The sequence below is a fragment of the Pogoniulus pusillus genome, chromosome Z (genome assembly GCF_015220805.1).
Source record: "Pogoniulus pusillus isolate bPogPus1 chromosome Z, bPogPus1.pri, whole genome shotgun sequence".
In the NCBI taxonomy this organism is placed as follows: Eukaryota; Metazoa; Chordata; class Aves; order Piciformes; family Lybiidae; genus Pogoniulus; species Pogoniulus pusillus.
The window spans coordinates 90,983,497-91,003,388 of record NC_087309.1 but is presented as its reverse complement, the minus strand read 5'-3'; the positions used below and the strand labels follow the sequence as shown (position 1 = coordinate 91,003,388).

General features: G+C 43.6%; 1 protein-coding gene across 1 annotated transcript in view; it reads right to left on the bottom strand.

The window, feature by feature from the left end:
* Nucleotides 1-19,892, bottom strand: part of CAMK4 (calcium/calmodulin dependent protein kinase IV) — a 202,829-nt gene that overhangs the window by 140,074 nt on the left and 42,863 nt on the right. Inside the window, exon 3 of the mRNA XM_064140726.1 lies at nt 9,129-9,207. Within this exon, the coding sequence (XP_063996796.1) occupies nt 9,129-9,207 (79 nt within the window). The remainder of the gene's footprint in view (nt 1-9,128; nt 9,208-19,892) is intronic.

Genomic DNA, 19,892 nt, shown 5'->3' with positions numbered 1-19,892 from the left:
AGTTTCTGTGTCCCATACAAAAGATAAACAATCCAATTCAACCCAAAACAATAACTCAGGGGCATAGCAAGGAACAGCTACCACTTGTGGTGGAGGGGCAGCAGCCCCAAAACTGAGGCCTCCCTATGCCTCAACATGCCTGGACATGTTTTTTCTGCCAGGACCCATGGCACTAAACAGGTTGTGTAACAAACACACACCCAGTCCGTGTACCCCTGGGGTCCACCCAGGTGATCCCCTAATTTGGAGGGTCCAGGCAAACAGCTACTGCCTATTAAGGTAAGGTTTGGGCTTACTGCCAACCTGATTGGTCACTTTAGATGGCCAAATGAGCCACAAATCTAGGCTCAGAATCTATAAAGAGAGGTGCAAAGGAGCACCATGTGTTCAGAGTGTTCAGAGGTTCAAGCTCAGCTCTCTGATCCACATAGCAGCACTGACCTGCTTGCACGGCCTAGACACAGAGTCAGGCCCTTACTCTCTTGCAAACATTACTGATTACTCTTGCATTGATCTCAAGGCGCAGTTAAGCTGTCTGCGAACCCTTTGAGAAGCAGAGCGCATGCACGCCTGCATTTGATACATATACGGGGAGCCAAGAGCCACCTGATTAAGCCTAGAGCAACCGTACATACTGGCTTGATATCTTGCATTTATCTACGGAGCTCAAGTCTCCCTGCAGCCCAGCAGATCCTGCATGCCAGCTGCCCTGTAAGCCTGGAAAAGTCCAGGCTCAGCAGACCTTCCACATTGTCTGCAAACCCACAAACAGCCTGCTAGCTGTGAGATGACTGTGCTAGAGACTGCATGGTCAAATCACAGTATCACAGTATCACAGTATCACCAAGGTTGGAAGAGACCTCACAGATCATCAAGTCCAACCCTTTACCACAGTGCCCAAGGCTAGACCATGGCACCAAGTGCCACGTCCAACCTTGCCTTGAACTGCCCCAGGGACGACGACTCCACCACCTCCCCAGGCAGCCCGTTCCAGTGCCCAATGACTCTCTCAGTGAAGAACTTTCTCCTCACCTCGAGCCGAAATTTCCCCTGGCGCAGCCTGAGGCTGTGTCCTCTTGTTCTGGCGCTGGCCACCTGAGAGAAGAGAGCAACCTCCTCCTGGCCACAACCACCCCTCAGGTAGTTGTAGACAGCAATAAGGTCACCCCTGACCCTCCTCTTCTCCAGGCTAAACAATCCCAGCTTCCTCAGCCTCGCCTCATAGGGCTTGTGCTCAAGGCCTCTCACCAGCCTCGTCAGCCTTCTCTGGACATGCTCAAGCATCTCAATGTCCCTCCTAAACTGGGGGGCCCAGAACTGAACACAGTCCTCAAGGTGTGGTCTAACCAGTGCAGAGTACAGGGGCAGAATGACCTCCCTGCTCCTGCTGACCACACCATTCCTGATGCAGGCCACCTGGGCACACTGCTGGCTCATGTTCAGGTGGGTTTCAATCAGCACCCCCAGATCCCTTTCTGTCTGGCTGCTCTCCAGCCACTCTGACCCCAGCCTGTATCTCTGCATGGGGTTGTTGTGGCCAAAGTGCAGCACCTGGCACTTGGAGCTATTGAACGCCAATCCCACTGGACTCTGCCCATCTGTCCAGGCGGTCAAGGTCCCGCTGCAGAGCCCTTCTTCCCTCCAACGCAGCCACATCTGCCCCCAGCTTGGTGTCATCTGCAAACTTGCTGATGACTGACTCCATGCCCTCATCCAGATCATCTATGAAGATGTTAAAGAGGATGGGGCCCAGCACTGATCCCTGAGGGACACCGCTAGTGACCAGCCACTCTCTGGGCTCATCCCTTTAGTCAGTTCCTAACCCAGCACAGGTGTGCACTGATGGCTGGGAGTTTGAGCTCCATAAAGGCAGGTGCACTGTGGGTGGACATGCAAAGGAAAAGCAAGGGAGCCTGAACAAGTGAGCCTGAACAAGTGCGTGATCTGGGGGGCCTGAGCAAGTAAGTGAGCGTGAGCAGAGGGGCCTGAGCATGCTGTTTACCTGCGTACCCCCATTTATCAAATGTGGGCCAAGATTAATAGCCCTTTGGACACTAAAATGACCAATCAGCTTGGCAGTCAGCCAAACCTTACCATAATAGGCAAAATCACTAACCTGGACCTCCCAAGTATGGGGATACCATGGGCCTAGCACCCAGTGAGCATGAGCTGAGTGCATGGGCTTACACAAACATGCTTACGCAATCAGGGGTCCTGGGCAGGCCAGACTTGATGTCACCAGATTTGTTGTGCTCCTTTGTGCTCGTTATGTGTTTACCTCTGTTTGGACAGAAAAATGTGTCCAGGCAGGGCAAGGCATAAATAAGCCTATTTTTGGGCCTACAGGCCCTCCATGACAGACTCTAAAGTCACTACATTTGCATAGCAAAATTCACAGTGGGAATATAGGGATAATAAGGGGAGAGTGGCCAGATGTCCTAATCTACTGCATTGTGCACCCTGAGGGTCTGCACTGTAGTTGGAGTAGATGTATCTGTAAGGTGTGTAAGCTATAAGTGAAATTGCATTTCTTACCTCCAGTGGCCATGCTGCTTTAGATATTAAAGATAGATATAGGAAAGTGGAGGGAGCAGAGGTGAAGGTTTCCTTCTGTGGTCAAGAATGGTGGTTATTTAATGGGCAGTGTTTGAAAAAGAATGAAGAATGGAACAAGAAAAAGTGACCCTAGCAAATAAACCCAGGAGAGGTAAAGGGCAAGGCCAGATTGGTGCACTCACTTGCCTAAGATCCACTTGTCATGAGCAGCAACCTCATGATGACAGGGTATGGGAGTGGGACCCGTACTGGACCTCTGATGCTTATGCTGATGTTTGGGGTTGCTCTAAGCCAAAATGCAGATAGTTGTACAGCCTGCATTTGGACTGTTCATCAAGACAGCATGATAACTGGAACACTGGTTTACCATAAGATTAGAATTACTGTGGGGCTATAGGTCGGGAATGTGTACCAGGAAATGGCCATCAGAGTAATATATGGAATTCCCTCTATTGCAGAAACTTCTTTATAACTAATTGTTATTGGATAATTGTGTTGTTCTTGTCGTTTATACCATGTTTACTACCTTGCTTCACCACTATCGTTAAATGAAGTTTCACAGTTCAATAAAGAAGGAGAGGGCTGGGTCGATGTTGAATAAATTCAAGAGGGAAACATGACTCAATAAACGGAAAAAGAAGAGAGGGAATTGTGATAAATAGGCACATGATTCATATTAGGAGGAGATAAAAGGGGAGGCTGGGCCTCTCTGGGATGGTTGATTAGTGCAGGACTGGCAGGGTTTTTCTTACTGCACTTGCATCAGGAATGGGGGGGGGTCAGAATCATAAGGACACACAGTGAAGACCACCAGAGGTGACTGGATGATGCAGGAGCACAAGAGATCTCTGGCACAGCAAGAATTTCAAGGACTTGTTTGCATACCTGATACATATGCATGTTCTGAGTAAATCAGACAGGATGTTGTGTGCCCTTTGCATGAAATTGGTAGAGCACGGACTCCACTGTCTTTGGTACTGATTGGTTTGTGCCTGAGATCATTTGTAACAAACAGAACCTCCAAGGAACTCACATCTCCCCACGAGTGTGTATTCTCAGAATTGGCTGATACAATACTGATATTTGTAGTGATATGATAATCTGTTAGTCAGACAAAATGAAAAATTAATCTTATTATTTACAGAAAAAGAGCACTAATGTGTATTTTCTGTTTCTTGCAGTCTCTTCCTAGGACACTACTTCAATCTGACAGGATCACTTGTTTCTTCTCCAAGTTGTTCCCATGAGACAAAAGTAATTATTTCTAATGCTTTATTTCAAATAACAGAAGTGTAGTGATGAAGATTCACAAATTTGAAGCTAATCACACACAGTTTGTTACCATTTCCAGAGCAAGCTGGACCATCTTCCTTTGTCTTCCAGTTTTCTGTGTTCTTTAGAGTTCCTTCACATACATTTAAGAAAGGGATTTGAAGAATGTGAAAAATGTGAGTTTGCATCAAAAGCAGACTATCACAAGCTCCTCCTCTTTTTCTCCCAGTAATTTTCCTTTGCTATTCAATTGTCATTTGTTTTTTCTAACCGTTTCATAAAGGCTAACAGGAAATTTAAGCCGATCAACATCTTAGCATATGATCTGGCCTACACTTAGTTATTTTTACACTGAGATTCTCTCAGCAGGGATCAGGCCTCCTGCTGTAGGAGCATTGCAACACACAGTTCTGTCTCCAAATGGGAAGAGAGCTACAGTAATTTATAGCACATAGACACAAACTGAAACATCATCTTTAAGACACCTCCTCCCATGTTCTCAACTATAAAACTGCACTCAGTTGTGTAACAGAATCACTTGTTCTCATAACAAAACATCCCAAAGTGTATGTTACTGGGAACAAGTTAGTTATGTGAACTGCTTAACTATCCTACGAATACAATTAAGGCTGCAGTAAGCTAAGCTATTGCTGCTGTGCAAACAACTTACATAATCATATTCTTATATTCTTGCTTGTCATTTTTCTTACACTTTAAAAAACATAAAATCTGTGTTACAGTAAGTCTGTCAAAAGTCTATACTGGATAGTTTCAGAGACAAGTAGTTGGATATAGTATTCATGTGGCCATTGTGAACAGAATTAATCTCCACAAAGGCCAAAAAAAAAAGGCAAATAAATATTTGTAAGCAATATTATTCTTCCTAATGCATTTCAGTATAAGAATTATAAGGAAGTACATTCCTAAAATAGTAGGGGAATCATTGGCATAAAGAACTGCCAAAAACTAGACGTTTCCTGTATTTCCATAAGACAGTGTGTAGGCTGTAGTGATGCAAGTTCCCCACATGCTGTGCTTCCTCCAATGCACCAGATGCAAATTCAAAAGCATCACACACAAATGAATTTCTGCTCCAATTTAAAGTGGCTTACTTTCAAAGATGACTAATTAATGGCAGCATTTTACTTATGTGGAATGAGCTCACTATGTCTTGTTCAGCTTCTAGACATGTTTCTGCTTGCCCACCCAACATTAAGCTGCTATATCTGAATATTCCTGAAACTTATGGAATGCTGGATGATTTAATATTGGAATAAATGGAATCAAAACCATTCATAAATAAAATTTGTCGATTTGTCACAGCTTGCTTGCTTCCTCTCAAATTTCTCCTTACCTCTTAGGAACATGAACTGCTGTACTCTATCCCTCACTCTCCCTTTCTGCTTGAAATGTCTTGATTTATTACTTCCCCTTCTTCTCTAGTCTGTTTTTGTGCTTTCCACCACCTATTTTGTAACACACACAAAAATAGCTGCATGCAACATATATGGAAGTCTAAAAATATGTGATGTTTGAAGCGGTTCTCTTCCATTTTTTTTAGGGTGAAAATCACCAGGAAATATTTAATTCTACTTGAGTTTGAATTGGTTTTGCATCAATTTCTAAAAAAAAGTAATATGTATAATGTAATTTTATTTTTGAGCAAAACAATTTATTAAAGCAAAATTAAATAATATGTAAATCATTCTTAACTCACCTTTTTTTTTTTTTTTCAAAGTGAAAGAAAAAGACATTATAGTCTAAAAGCATTTGTCCAAATTTGTCTATACAGAAAACATGGTATGAATGTGTGGGAATGCAGAATGCAGAAGAGTTGTGGGGAGCAGGTACAGAAGAGCTGTGGGAACAGAGTGAAAAGAAATGACAACAGGCAGATTCTTACAGTAACAAACCTTGACTCTCACATGCAGCTGGCTACCTTACCTCAGAAGGGATAGATAACAGGACACCTCGATAATGAGAATAACAAGGCGTGGTTTATGCTGATGGAGTGGGTTGTCCCTGACTAATTATGCTAATATGTAGGAGTGTGCTCTACTGGATGAGTGTATATATTTGGGCTCATACCTAAAAAAAGTGGCTTCTGCATAATTCACATTGAGTCGTCTGGAGACCCTCGTGGCTGGCCTACAACCATATTGCTCTATAGGCTTGTTTACCGCGGTCCCGCAGCAAGCAGGGAGAGCAGGCAGCGCAGCTTGTAACATCTGGCGCACCGAACAGCGGGATTTGACTCCCTCAGGTGCACGGAACAGAGAAGCTTGACCTTTCTCCGCAGCTGAAGATTCTCCTTGTGGGAATATGAAGAATGCTGACGAGAGAGAGGGGAACGGGAGAACCAGCCGTTCGGTCCCTGCCCTGGGGATTGTGTTAAGACGTGCATGCATCCAGAGATACACAGAGCCTACCCCTATTCAAGGTAGGCAGCCGCGGGAGGCACTGGGTCCATGTTTGGAGAAGCAGTGGCGGGAGGTCTCCCCCCCCAAAAAAAAAAAAAAAAAAAAAAAAGTTCTCTACGAGAAGCTGTCTCTATGAGATGTTGAACGCTCTATTTTTGCTGGCCAAAAGGAGCCGTTCTTGATTCCTGCAATATATATGTGGCTTTTGAAGTGGCCTGTCTGGGAGACGATGGGGAAAACAAAAACTGAAAAAAGACGTAAAACAGGGCACTAAAGACTCTTGGATTTGCCTTTGAAGTTAAGCAGGGAAAGTAACAGGAAGCGAGGGCAGAACCCACGGAGGTATCTTGGGAATTTTTGTCACTATTCAGAGACCTGTGTTTGCAAGTGCTGATAAACTGAATCCCAGCTAAGTGATTAACTGCCAGATGAGGTGTCTCTTAAGTCCATTCAAGTTAACAGCTGCAAAGATGAAGTTCGAGAGGAAAAGCAGAGACCAAGAAGCGAGCGAGTCCGCATAAGAGGACGCTTCATCCTTCTCCAGAGATCCACTCTTACCATCCCCCATGCTTCATAGACCGCCCCCAGGAAAGTTGAAACCCCGGAGGTCGAAGTGTCTGAAAGATCTTCCTAAGAAGGCTGAGTATATTCCATCTCAGGACTGACTGTGGGACCTGTGAAAAGCTTCCATCCGGTAGTTCCTGTGGTTGTGGCTGGGGGCAGTGGGTTTGTTTTGGGGAGGTGCTGGGTCTCTGTCTGGGCTTTGGAGAGCGGAGCTGTTTGCATTCAACAGGTTGGATGACTGATCGAGTTTTTTTCTTCTCCTTGAATCGCATTATAAAGTTCGCAGAACACAAGAACTTTTTGGCTGCAAGATGGAGGACGGGGGCGTAGCGCCCCTTCACCAGATTTGCCAGCTGTGCGCCCCCCCATCCTTGGTCTCGGATTACATTGTGGGGTTTGGGACTTGAAGGCTTTGATGCGGTGGGAGATCAGGGCTGGTTTTCGGTTGCCGGTTTCATGCCCACACCCCCGCCCCTTTTTTTCCCCCATGCCTGCCGGAGAAGCACGGCTCCCCCCCCCCCCCCCCGGAATCACAGGCTGGTACTGGGAGTGCGCACTCCGCCTCCTTCTCCCGGCGCTGTCTCCACGGGACACACACACATCCCCCTCCCTCCGCCATTCCCTCCTCCTTCCCCATGGGACGGGGAGGCTCTCTGCCTCCCTTCATCCTGGTGTGAGCCCAGTGCAGCTCACCTACACACTCCCTCTCCCTGCATCTTCTCAGCGGAGAAGAGCGGCTAGATTCTTAAAGTGACAGATTCACATTTCTGTTATCTTGTTGACTGTATGTAAATCTTGATGTTGTTTTTATCCTTCTGATTGTACTGGATCGTTGAGGTTATTGGATAAGATGTTAAGTGCTTGTTAATTGTAATGGTATATTGGAGTAAGAATGCTAGGTTTATGATTGGTTTACCAAGGTAAATCCAATACATTAACAATTTTTTTTCCTTTTGGTGTTGCCTGACCTAAAGGTTTCGGGTTTTTTTTCAGACATGTCATGGCTTTAATTTTTTTTTTTAACAGCACTACATAGTGTAATATTATTTTTCAATTTTTTCCTTTGGGGTTTCTTATTTTTTCTGTATTTGGAATCGATTCCGGGATTTAATACTTTTTTCCTTTATCAATTTTTAGCATTAATATAGTTGAGAATAAGAGTTTATCATAGGTATATTGTAGGATAGTTTTTTCCCTTTTAAGATTTTTCTTTTAAGGGTAAGAATCTTGTAGAAACAAAACACAACAAACCAACACAGAGAGGTAATATGGTTATGATTTTGAGAAGGTTAATATGGCAACGATTTTTGGATCCAGCTTCACGACAGCTTTAGGCACTGGCTTTCTGTGGGATTGGCGTGTGACAGGCTACTGCAATTGTACCATCACACTTATGCAAGTTATGTGCTCAGATATTATACTTCATACCTGCTTATGCTGATTGCACTTCTTTGCATTCACAAAAAAACAAATTTTTTAAAAAATCGGGGGGCAGGGAAGGAGGGCAAATGTGCCTGGATTTTTGTTTGATGGATATCAGCCTGTATGTTCAGCCTGTTTTCTTGGTGGTGAGCAGAGATTTTTGCTCAGATGACTGTGTATTGGAATGTGTTCTGAGATACGGTTAAGCTTTTGATCACACTTAGTGATTTAGGTTCCTACTTTAGAAGCTTCTAGCAATGCCATTTTAATGAGTAGGCAATTGCAAAAGTAGAGTTACCAGATCGACCCTCTGTTATTGGAGTGCAGAAGAACCTACGCATTGGATGAGATGAGGAGCAGCTGCCTTTGTTAATAGTGTTTGGGGTGCTGTGTTTTTCATTTCTTTTGCAAGGGCCCTGCAAACTGGATAAGAAACCCTACCTCCATTTTAAGAAGAAACAGAAAGGGGAGTTATGGGAATGCAGAATGCAGAAGAGTTGTGGGGTGCAGGTACAGGAGAGCTATGGGAACGGACAACAGGCAGATTCTTACAGTAACAAACCTTGATTCTCACATGCAACTGGCTATCTTCCCTCAGAGGGATAGATAACAGGACACCTCAGTAACGAGAATAACAAGGCATGGTTTATGCTGATGGAGTGGGTTGTCCCTGACTAATTATGTTAATGTGTAGGCGTGTGCTCTACTGGATGAGTGTATATATGTGTTTTTTTAATGATGAGGAGCAGAAGAAGCTTGGTCACGAAAAATACAGGCTTAGCAGGTCCCTTAATCTAGTCCACCTCCCTCTCACACAGAGGGGAAGAAGAAACTGCCCCCAAAAAAAACAGAGAAAATACCAAACACATCCCAAAGCAAAACAAAACAACTTACTGTCTTCTTCAACATTTTGACGGCGTAAGGTTTCTGCGTCCCTTTCTGCCTGCATCTGTAGACAATGGATGTAGCTCCACTAAATTTAAAAAGAAAAAGGAAAAAAAGAACAGTTGTACATATACCTTTTTGAATATGTCAGTAAACAGAGTTGCCTAACTAAAACTACATTTTCTACTCGTCCCATTTGGGGCAAAAATAACTGACTTTTCCCCACAGATACAACTACAACAAGCACAACAACAGCAAAGTGTAAAACCCGTTCTTTGTTCAACCAGTGAGTTTTGGCACTTTTTCAGTCAACAGAACCTGCAAGAACACAAGATGCATTTGGTCACATCTTTACTGCCTCCTGACACATCGTGGAGCTTTCATCAGAGTAGCAAGAAACATAAACCGTCCCCAAACCTTTGACACCATAACGTCACCATTAAGGCCTTTGCAACAATTAGTTGCTTTGGGGTTTTTTTATTGACTGTTGATGGCAGTAATGGGGAGTGAGATGGAAGAGGCAGCTACTGTATTGTTCCAGGCTCAGTTGCCTAAACACCCAGATTAAGAGACCTGCATGGTTGAATAAGGAGCTCCTGAAGGAAATCTCACAGAAGAAGGAATCTTACAATTCATGGAAGAAGGGATTGGTCTCTTGGGAGAGCTATAGAGAAGTAGTCAGGGCTTGTAAGAAAGCAACAAGGAAGGCCCAAGCCCTCTTGGAACTGAAGCTGCCCCCCCCCACACTTTAGAAGGTACCCAAATTAGACTCAGCCAGTTCTGGGAATATAAATGAAGCTATTTATTTACAGCTAGCACAATATACAAGCAGATATTTACAATATATACAGTTATATACAGAAATATACAAATGAAAAGGTAATACAGAAACAACAACTCCCCTCCCAGAAACCTGAGTCCCCAGGAGGGGCTCTCAACCACTCCTGCACCTTCCCCCTGCCCCTCTCAACCTTACCCCAGTCCTAAGGAAGAATAGAGTTTCAGCCAAGAGGTTAAGAAGCAAAGTTAGTGGCAGATGAGGTTAGGGAGATGCAGCTCAGTCAAAGCCCAGCCCAAAAGTGAAGACAAAATGGTGAGAGTGTTCTCTAATGTTTACATTCTTCTTCAGCAAGACTCTGAGGGAAGGAGACATCACCATTGTTTTCCTTTTTCAGCCTATCATCTAGTTTTTCTCACCAAAGCATTCTAGCTTGCTTCAAACTAGCACACTGGCAAAGGAAGTAAAACAGAACAAGAAGGGCTTCTTCAAATACATCAGTAGAAAAAGGAAGAACAGGGAAGGTGTGGGGGCACTACTGAATGAGGAGGCAGCCTTGATAACTGAGGATGCAGAGAAGGCAGAGTTGCTGAATGCCTTCTTTGCTTCAGTCTTTACACCTAAGCCTGAACACCCCTGTGTACTCCAGACCCTGGATGAAGGAGAGGAAGCCTGGAGGAGGGAACGCTCCCCGTTGGTCAGTGCAGACTGGGTTAGGGACCAGTTATACAAATTAAACATTAATAAGTCCATGGGCCCTGATGACATGCACCCAAGGATGCTGAGAGAACTGGCTGATATTATCACTGTACCACTCTCCATCATCTTTGCCAAATCATGGCAGACAGGAGAAGTGCCTGTGGACTGGAGAAGAGCCAATGTCACTCCAGTCTTCAAAAAGGGCAAGAAAGAGGTTCCAGGAAACTGCAGACCAGTCAGCCTCACCTTCATCCCTGGAAAAATGATGGAGCGGCTCCTATTGGAGGGCATCTCAAGGCACTTGGAAGAGAAGGTTTTCAGGAGTAGTCATCATGGATTTACCAAGGGGAAGTCATGCTTGATTAACCTGATAGCATTTTATGACACCATAACTGAATGGGCAGATTCGGGTAATGTAGCTGTAGTGGAGGTTGCAAAGCCCTCTTGCAGACCCCTCATTTATACAAAATTGTGGCTCAAAGACCATCAATCGAGGAGTTGAAACCTTACTCCCTCCCCTCCCCCAATCACCCATCTGCCTGGGAACTGACTAAACTGCCGTTTCTAGCTGTGGGAGGATTTTTCCTCCAGAGGGGCATAAGCTGTAAACATAAGCCGTTGTTTTGGGAAAAAGACCTTGGGTCTGAGACACTATGAGCACCCTACGCACACCTGCTGGGGGGCTGACCCCTGGGTGGTACCACAGGTTGTTTTTGGTAAAAAATACCCTATCTCTGTGAATTACACATAACTTTGAACCAATCAATATTGTCCAGCTACCATCAGTCCAGCTGGATACACCTCTTCTGAAACACTATAAAAGATGCTGCATTGCCTTCCTTCCTTCCTTGCTTGCTTGCACTGCTCGCTCTCTCTCTCTCATACACACACAGAGCACGGCTCGGGACGGCACAGTTATAGAACCAACTCACAAGCGCTTTGATCTGCGCCAGCCTCAGGATGGAAGCCAGCGCCCAACTTGGCTCGGACTCGCGGAAGCTCAGACAGCGCGCCCCGATCCATGATATTTAGGATTTTCAGAACTGAATTCAGACAGTGAATAACTGAGAAAACTTGATCTAAAGCCAGAATAATCTCTCAAAGCCTTCCAGTGGAACTCTCTCAAGCCACAGACTCTCTTCATAAATTCTTTCAAACTATTGCTAAATTCCTGATTTCTTACACATAGTCATTCTGTAATTTAATTCGCAACCGCATAGAAAGGACTTACGTGGGATAGTTATAAATAAGTTTGGGGAAGGGGATTCCTAGTGTTTATAATAATAAATCTTTTAAATTCTTTCAAATTCAGTCTTGCATTTCATTCCCCAAAACCCAGACAAACTCCACTCCGAGACGGTAGCCTACCTTGACCTTAGCAAGGCCTTTGACACCGTCTCACATGACATTTTAGAGAGCAAGCTGAGGAAGTGTGGAATGGAAGAGCAGACAGTGAGGTGGATTAGGAACTGGTTGCAAGATAGACTTCAGAGGGTGGTGATCAATAATGTCAGGTCCAGCTGGAGACCTGTGACTAGTGGTATCCCCCAGGGATCAGTGCTGGGGCCAATCCTGTTCAACATGTTCATCAATGACAGTGATGAGGGCACAGAGTGTCTGTTCAGAAAATTTGCTGATAACAACCAAGCTGAGAGGTTTGGCTGATACAGCTGAAGGCCGTGCAGCCATCCAGTGAGACCTGAACAGACTGGAGAGCTGGGCACAGAGAAACCAGATGAAATTCAACAAGGACAAGTGCAAAGTCTTGCATCTGGGGAAGAATAATAAACTACACCAGTACAGGCTGGAAGGTGATCTGTTGGAAAGCAGTCCTATGGAGAGGGACCTGGGAGTCCTGGCAGATAACAAGTTAACCATGGAACAGCAATGTGCCCTTGTGGTCAAAAAGACCAGTGGGATCCTGGGATGTATTAAGAAGAGTGTGTCCAGCAGATCAAGGGAGGTTTTCCTGTCCCTCTACTCTGCCCTGGTGAGACCTCATCTTGAATACTGTGTTCAGTTTTGGGCTCCCCATTTTTAAGAGGAACAGGGATCTGCTGGAGAAGGTCCAGTGGAGGGCTACAAGGATGATTAGGGGGCTGGAGGATCTGGCTTATGAAGAGAGGCTGAGGGATCTGGGGCTTTTTAGTCTGGAGAAAAGAAGACTTAGAGGGTATTTGATAAATGTTTATAAGTATCTGAAGGCTGTCCAGGAGCAGGGGGACAGGCTCTTCTCACTTGTTCCCTGTGATAGGAAAAGGAGCAATGGGTGTAAGCTGTAGCAACAGAGATTCCACCTCAACATAGGGGCCAACTCCTTTACTGTAAGGGTCACAAAGCACTGGAATAGTCGTGGAATCTCCTTCTCTGGAGACTTTCAAGACATGTCTGGACGTGTTCCTCTGAGATCTGTGCTAGATAGTAGTATTGTCCTGCTCTGGAAAGATGATCTCTTTGAGTCCCTTCCAACCCCTAATAGTGATCCTGTGATTTGGTACTACACAGAGGCAACAGCACTTCTGCTTAGTTCAGTGGAAACTGCTGGGGCTTGTTCACAATGAAATTGAACCGGTCTTACATCTTCGGGTTGCCTTCAAGGGATATTCATTTGAATGTGCTAAATCTGAGCACTTGTAACATAAAATTGCATCTCTGCTGGTTGGAGTGCACTTCTCGAGTGGGAGGTTGGGCTAGACAGTCTACTGAGGCAGGGTCAGCTATTGAGGTTAATTGCTGTACTCTGCTTGTTATCCTCAAGGAAGACACCTGTACTCTGAATTAAAGAAAGGAAAAACATCTGGAAAAACTAATGGTTACAGGCATGCAGATATCTTTGTATTTCACTACATTTAGTTTTAAATGTCACTGAACAACTCAGTGTCAGTCTCCATCAAAATAGATGCACCGAAGTGCCATGTTTCAGCACTGAATTTGAGACATTTTTTTAAAGTCTCCTATCTTGAGGAGGTTTGCAACTGACTCTAAGACTCAGTACTTCTGAATAGCTGCAGATTTTTAAGGTAGAGGGGACTGTTGTTATCATACATGACTTCCCAAATAACATACATTACATAACTGCACACAGCCACTCTGTAGTAAAAGGATTCCATATATACCACACACCAGGTTGCACTGCAGGTATCTCTGAACCAGAAAAAGACATCTCAGTATGTGTATAGGAAATTATCACAAGCTGCAGAATGACACAAACTCTTCTAATGTAATGGCATATCCATGTCTGGTCATAGAAACGAAGCTGTGTGACAAGGTTTATTACTCTAGGTCTACTGCTGTACAGCGTTGTCTTGTGTGCTCTGCATGTCCGCCTCCTCAGAACAGGCATAGGTGCTAGATAATGCTCTGAATAGGTATGTCCATATTTTTATGAATTCAGGAGTGAGCACAAGAACTCACATTTGATGAAGAATTTATTTCAGAAAGATCTTTTTGTCAGTAAGGTCACCTATGGCAAGGGTTACACTGAGAATTTGTGTACATCAAACACACAAAAAGTAATATTCTCTTACTCTCAAATGCTAAAACGAATCCTCTGTCATAAGAGTCTATTGATAATTGTGTGGAAATATTGCAAGCCTCAGTGACATGAATTCAATTAAATCTCCTCTCCTTGGCCAAGTCTCAAAAGACTTTATCAAAAAGAAAAAAAAAGACACTACATTTAAAAAATCACACTACATTAAAAAATCACATCTTTTCAGCACAACTGAAAATGTTAAATGATAAAATTCAAAGGACCTGCTGTGATAAGGTGTGTATCTCTGCTATTTCACTACAGCACTGTAATGGAGAGGTCACTCCATTAACTGCACATCATTTTTGTACTCTGCTTCACATATTCAGAGTGCAATATAAACATTAAACTCGTTAGTCTGACATATGGTTGGAGTCTGTTACAGGCTACCCAACCAGAAAGCAGAGGTGGATGTGTTATTCTATAAACAACTGCAAGATGTTTCAAAACTCTCAGCCCTTGTTCTTGTAGGTGAATTCAACCTGACAGATATCTTCTGGGAACTCAACACAGCAGAGAGGTGGCAGTCTAGAAGGTTTTTAGAGTATACAGGATAGCCTCCTAACACAGCTGGTGTGCCAGCCTGACATAGCTGATGTGAGGCTCTACTCAACCTGCTGTTTACAAATAGAGAAGGGCTGGTGGGAGATGTGGTGTTCAGAGGCTGTGGGGTGCAGTGACTGCGAAATAATAATGTTTTCACTATGCAGTGAAGCTAGGAGAGGCATCAACAAAACACCTACACTGGACTTCCAGAGGGCAGAGTTCAGCTTATTCAAATAACAAACTCAAAGGGTACCTTGGGAAAAAGCCCTTAAAAATATAAGGATCCAGGAAGGTTGGACTTATTTCAAGAAAGAAATATTGAAGGCACAGGAACAAGCTGTGCCAATATGCAGAAAGCAGAGCCGCCAAAGATGACGACCAGCCTATATGGGTGAGAGACTTGTGAAGGAATTAGGGGGGAAAAGAGGGCATATCACCTTTGGAAAGAGAGAGTGGTGACTCAGGAAAGAAATCAGGATGTTTATAGGTCATGTAGGAAGACAATTAGAAAGGCAAAAGTCCAATTAGAACTTAGACTAGCCACTGCTGTGAATGATAACAAGAAGTGTTTCTATAAATATATTAATGACAAAAAGAGGGGCAAGGATAACCTCCAGTCTTTATTGGACAAGGAGGGGAATGTAGTGACTAGCAATGAGGAAAAGGCAAAGGTGCTTAACACATTCTTTGTCTCAATTTTCAGTAGCAAGGCAGGTTGTCCTCAAAACAGCAGGACTCCTGAGCTGGCAGGTGGGGTCAGGAAGCAGAGCAGCCCCCCTATAATCCAGAAGGAAGTAGTTAGGGACTTAGTGAGCCTCTTGGATCCTCACAAGTCTATGGGACCAGATGTGATCCATCCTAGGGTGATGAGAGAGCTGTCAGATGAGGTAGCCAAGCTACTCTCCATCATTTATCAACAGTCTTGACTCACTGGAGAGGTCCCTGAAGACTGGAAGCTGGCCAATGTGGTACCTATCTGTCCTGGAGTCCTGTACCCCTAAATTCCTCTCCTGTCCAGACTTCAGGGGAAGAGGGAAAGCCGCCTGGTTTCCCTCCCCCCTCACCTGCCCTGCAGCCATGAAGGGGGTGAGCAAAGGGGTCCTGCCCACACGAGGAGTGCCCCATGAGTTACCACGCTGGAATCAGGCTGGAATTGGCTGTGCGCTTTCACGCCTAAGGTGTGGTAACTCTGCCCTTTGTCTAGCAAAGGTTATAAATATTGGGGTCTTCCCACCTTTGGGGTTCCCGCCTTGAAGTCCATCCGTGCCTGGACGCCCGTGTTTGCCTGAGACTTTCTTCCCCCACTCTCCCCTCACCTTGGATGCAGAGAGATCTTCAAAAGGATTGCTTCCCCACTGACACCTTTGTAAGAGCTGAATACCTCTTAACGATCCTCCTACAGCCACTGAAAGGGAGCGAGAGAGAGACAGACCGCACGAGGAAGCCTGATCGTGAGTTATTTTGGCTCAATTTATTAGTACAAAAAACACTATTAATTAATAGCTAAAGCCTTTTCCAACTTCTGATTTCCAAATTAGTCATATTATCGATGGTATCCCTGTAGGTAATTCTCATGCGACTGAATCTGCTAATTAAACTAAATTAATCTTTGTATATATAGTTCTGGGGGCGGGTTTTTGGGAAAATAAAAAACTATTTTTGTATAAAATTCCTGACTCGGCCACACATTAATTCCTGCCTCCACAACACTATCCACAAGAAGGGTCAAAAGGAGGACTCAGGAAATTACAGATCTCTCAGCCTGACCTTGCAAGACCTGCTATGCAAGATAATGGAGGAGATCATCCTGAGTGGAATCACAGAGCACCTACAGGATGGCCAGGGAATCAGACCTAGCCAGGACAGATTTAGGAGGGGCAGGTCCTGCTTGACCAACTTGATCTCTTTTAGTGACCAGGTGACCTGTCTGATTGATGAGGGGAAGACTCTGGATGTAACCTACCTGGACTTCAGCAAGGCCTTTGACACTTGTCTGCCATAGCAAACTCCGGGCCAAGCTGGCAGCTCTTGGCTTGGACAGGGGCACTGTGTGCTGGGTTAATAAGTGGCTGGATGGCCGGGCCCAGAGAGTGATGGTGAATGGTACCACATTCAGTTGTCAGCAAATCACTAGTGCTACGTCCCAGGGATCAGTGCTGGGCCCAGTCCTGTTTAATATCTTCACTGGTGATCTGGATGAGGAAGTTGAGTCCACAATCAGTAAGTTTGCAGATGACATCAGATTGGGACTATGTGTCAATTTGTTAGAGGACAGGGGGGCTCTGCAGAGGGACCTGGACAGGCTGGATAGATGGGCGTACTCCAATGCATGAGTTTTAACAAGTCCAAGTGCCAGGTTGTGCTAGTTTGAAGCAAGCCAGAATGTTTTAGTGAGAAAAACTAGATGATAGGCTGTGAAAGGAAAACAATGGTGATGTCTACTTCCCTCAGAGTCTTGCTGAGATGTATGGGAACAAGAAGGGTAAACATTAGATAACACTCTAGCCATTTTTTTGTCTTCACTCTCGGGCTGGGCTCTGGCTGAGCTACATCTCCCTAACCTCATCTGCCACTAACTTTGCTTCTTAACCTCTTGGCTGAGCCTCTATTCTTCCTTTGGACTGGGGTAAGGTTGAGAGGGGCAGGGGGAAGGTGCAGCGGTGGTTGAGAGCCCCTCCTGGGGACTCAGGTTTCTGGGAGGGGAGTTGTGTTTCTGTATTACTTTTTATCTTGTATATTTCTGTATATAACTGTATATATTGTAAATATCTGCTTGTATATTGTGCTAGCCTTAGTGAACCTATGCTGACTAGGCCTGATCCCCTGGTTGTTCTCTATATGGTATGTAATAGCCCTTGAGATTACCTACTCCATGACCTTCCCTGGTACCAAGGTTAGACTTACAAGTCTATAGTTTCCTGGATCAATCTTTCTATTTTTGTTGGAGATGAGTACCCTCCAGTCCATTGGGACCTCTCCAGTTAGCCAGGACTTTAGGCGAACAATGGAGAGCAGCTTGGTGAGCACATATGCCAAACTCCTCAGTACCTTTGGGTATAGCACATCTGACCCCACAGACTTGCACGGGTCTAATTGGCTTAGCAGATCTCTGTCCACTTCCTCATTTATAACAATTCCTATTGTGAAGATAATCCATAACTGAACAACTGGACCTTTATAAACTTTTTATTACATTATGAGGTGGAGCCAATTTATAAATAAATAAATAAATAAATAAATAAATAAATAAATAAATAAATAAAAATCTCTTGCCCCTTTGTTATTATAACATCAACACAGTCCTGCAGACTGACTCTATGTGACACTGCTTGGGCAGTCATTTAAACCAAATGACCTCCAAAGGTTCCTGTCAGCCTCAACCATTTTGTGATTCTGTGAAATGATTCTTATTACCTTTAGCCCTGCAGATTTGGGCATGAACAGAAGAGGAGCAGGAATTGAATATGTTTCTTAAAGAACATGCGAACCTCTACCTCCCCATTCAGCTCTGTTCTCCCATTCAGATCCTTTTAGGGTGTTACAGCAAATGCTGGACATGCTTGCAGGCCTTGCTTCATTCACAAAGCAAACTGCTCCCTGGAGCACTGGTAGTATAAAAATGCATTCATATATCCACCTTAATCATGCAGACAGCACTCATTCAGCAGGAAAGAGGTAACAGCACACCTATTGCAACAATACTTCACAATTTCTTCAGACATGAACTCTTAATGTTAACTATGCAAAAGTCCTCAGTTTAATCCTGCTGTTAAAGCATCCTCTATTGTTAATGGAGGCTTTTTTAGAAGGTGACACATATATTTGTAAAACAGACATGCACTGCAGGCAGAATGAATTACTATTTGCTTCTTTCTAGTGGCAACAGGAGCGAAGCAACTTCTCAAGGCAATGGATAATTAGCTAGATATACTTTGGATCTACTAACTTTAATGGAACTCTCAGATGTTAAAGTCAGAATTGTGTATTAAAACAAAACAAAACAAACCTTATTTGTTACTTTCTTTCAGGGTGTTCGCTAACTATTTTTTCTTTTGATTTTTACATTCAAAACCTCCAAATGGTCAACACTAAAGATAGGCTGAAGATCTAACATCAGTTAGTGCCATGCAAGTTAACACCATGTATTTATTTTGAAAGAATCACTGTTACCACCAATGAAACCAACAGGCATTCAAATCATATTTCACACTGGAAAAATAAACAAATAAATAAAAAAATAAACAAAAAATACAGACCTTAATTATTGTGTGGCATTATACATACAACGTTGTATTTCTAAAGTGTGACTACAGTATGCATGTGCACATCAGTGATAGCTTTAATATAGTTTGAGAAAGTAGTTATTGGGGTGGCAAAGAAATAAAAAGAACTTCTATGGATAGTAAGTGTCATACAGTTGTGCAGTAGCTCCAGGAGGGTGATATCTCTGTGCATTCCCTTTGTGAAAGGGAAAACTGTGGAAGTTTCATATCAGTCTATGTGGACTTTGTCTTCACTAAAATTGCCACTGGCAGCCTTTAGGTGCATCCTTTTCACTTGCAATTTCCCATTTCTAAACGCTGATAGTACATGTCAGGTCTTCAAATAGTTTTCTGAGTCATCATTATTTGGGCTGTCATTATTATTTTGTGGCACTGTGTAGCAGAAACAACAACCATTTCCCTACAAGAAATCTGGTAATTATAGTGAAGAGAATAATAGAACCAATACACTGAAAGAATCATCATCATCATTTAAGCATGCAGATGGTGCAGTTTGATGTCTAAATTGGTAAGCAATAAATTTAGTGTAGAATAATAGGCAAATGAGAAAACCCAGTATCTTCTGAGCCTACCTTATCAGCCATGACCACCCAAGCAATCATTTTAAAGAAGAGAGCTTTCAAACTAACATTTTACTCAACTGAATGATGGTGGGAAAGGAAAAGAACAGGACAAAGTCCATTTTTAAAACTGAAGTTTAGGACATTTTAAGAAAGGTTACATTATGTGAAAGTATATTTCATGTTACTTTTGCTGTGTACAAAACTATGCACATGCTATTATGGTAAAATGCGTCAATAAGAAGAACAACAAAAGGTGTTTTATAATAAAAGATTTCCTTCCACCATTTAATTTTTTTTGTCAGATGTCTTTTAAATATAAAAAAAGTCAGCTGTGTTATATAATGATTGTAGTGACAGTCTGAACTGAAGATC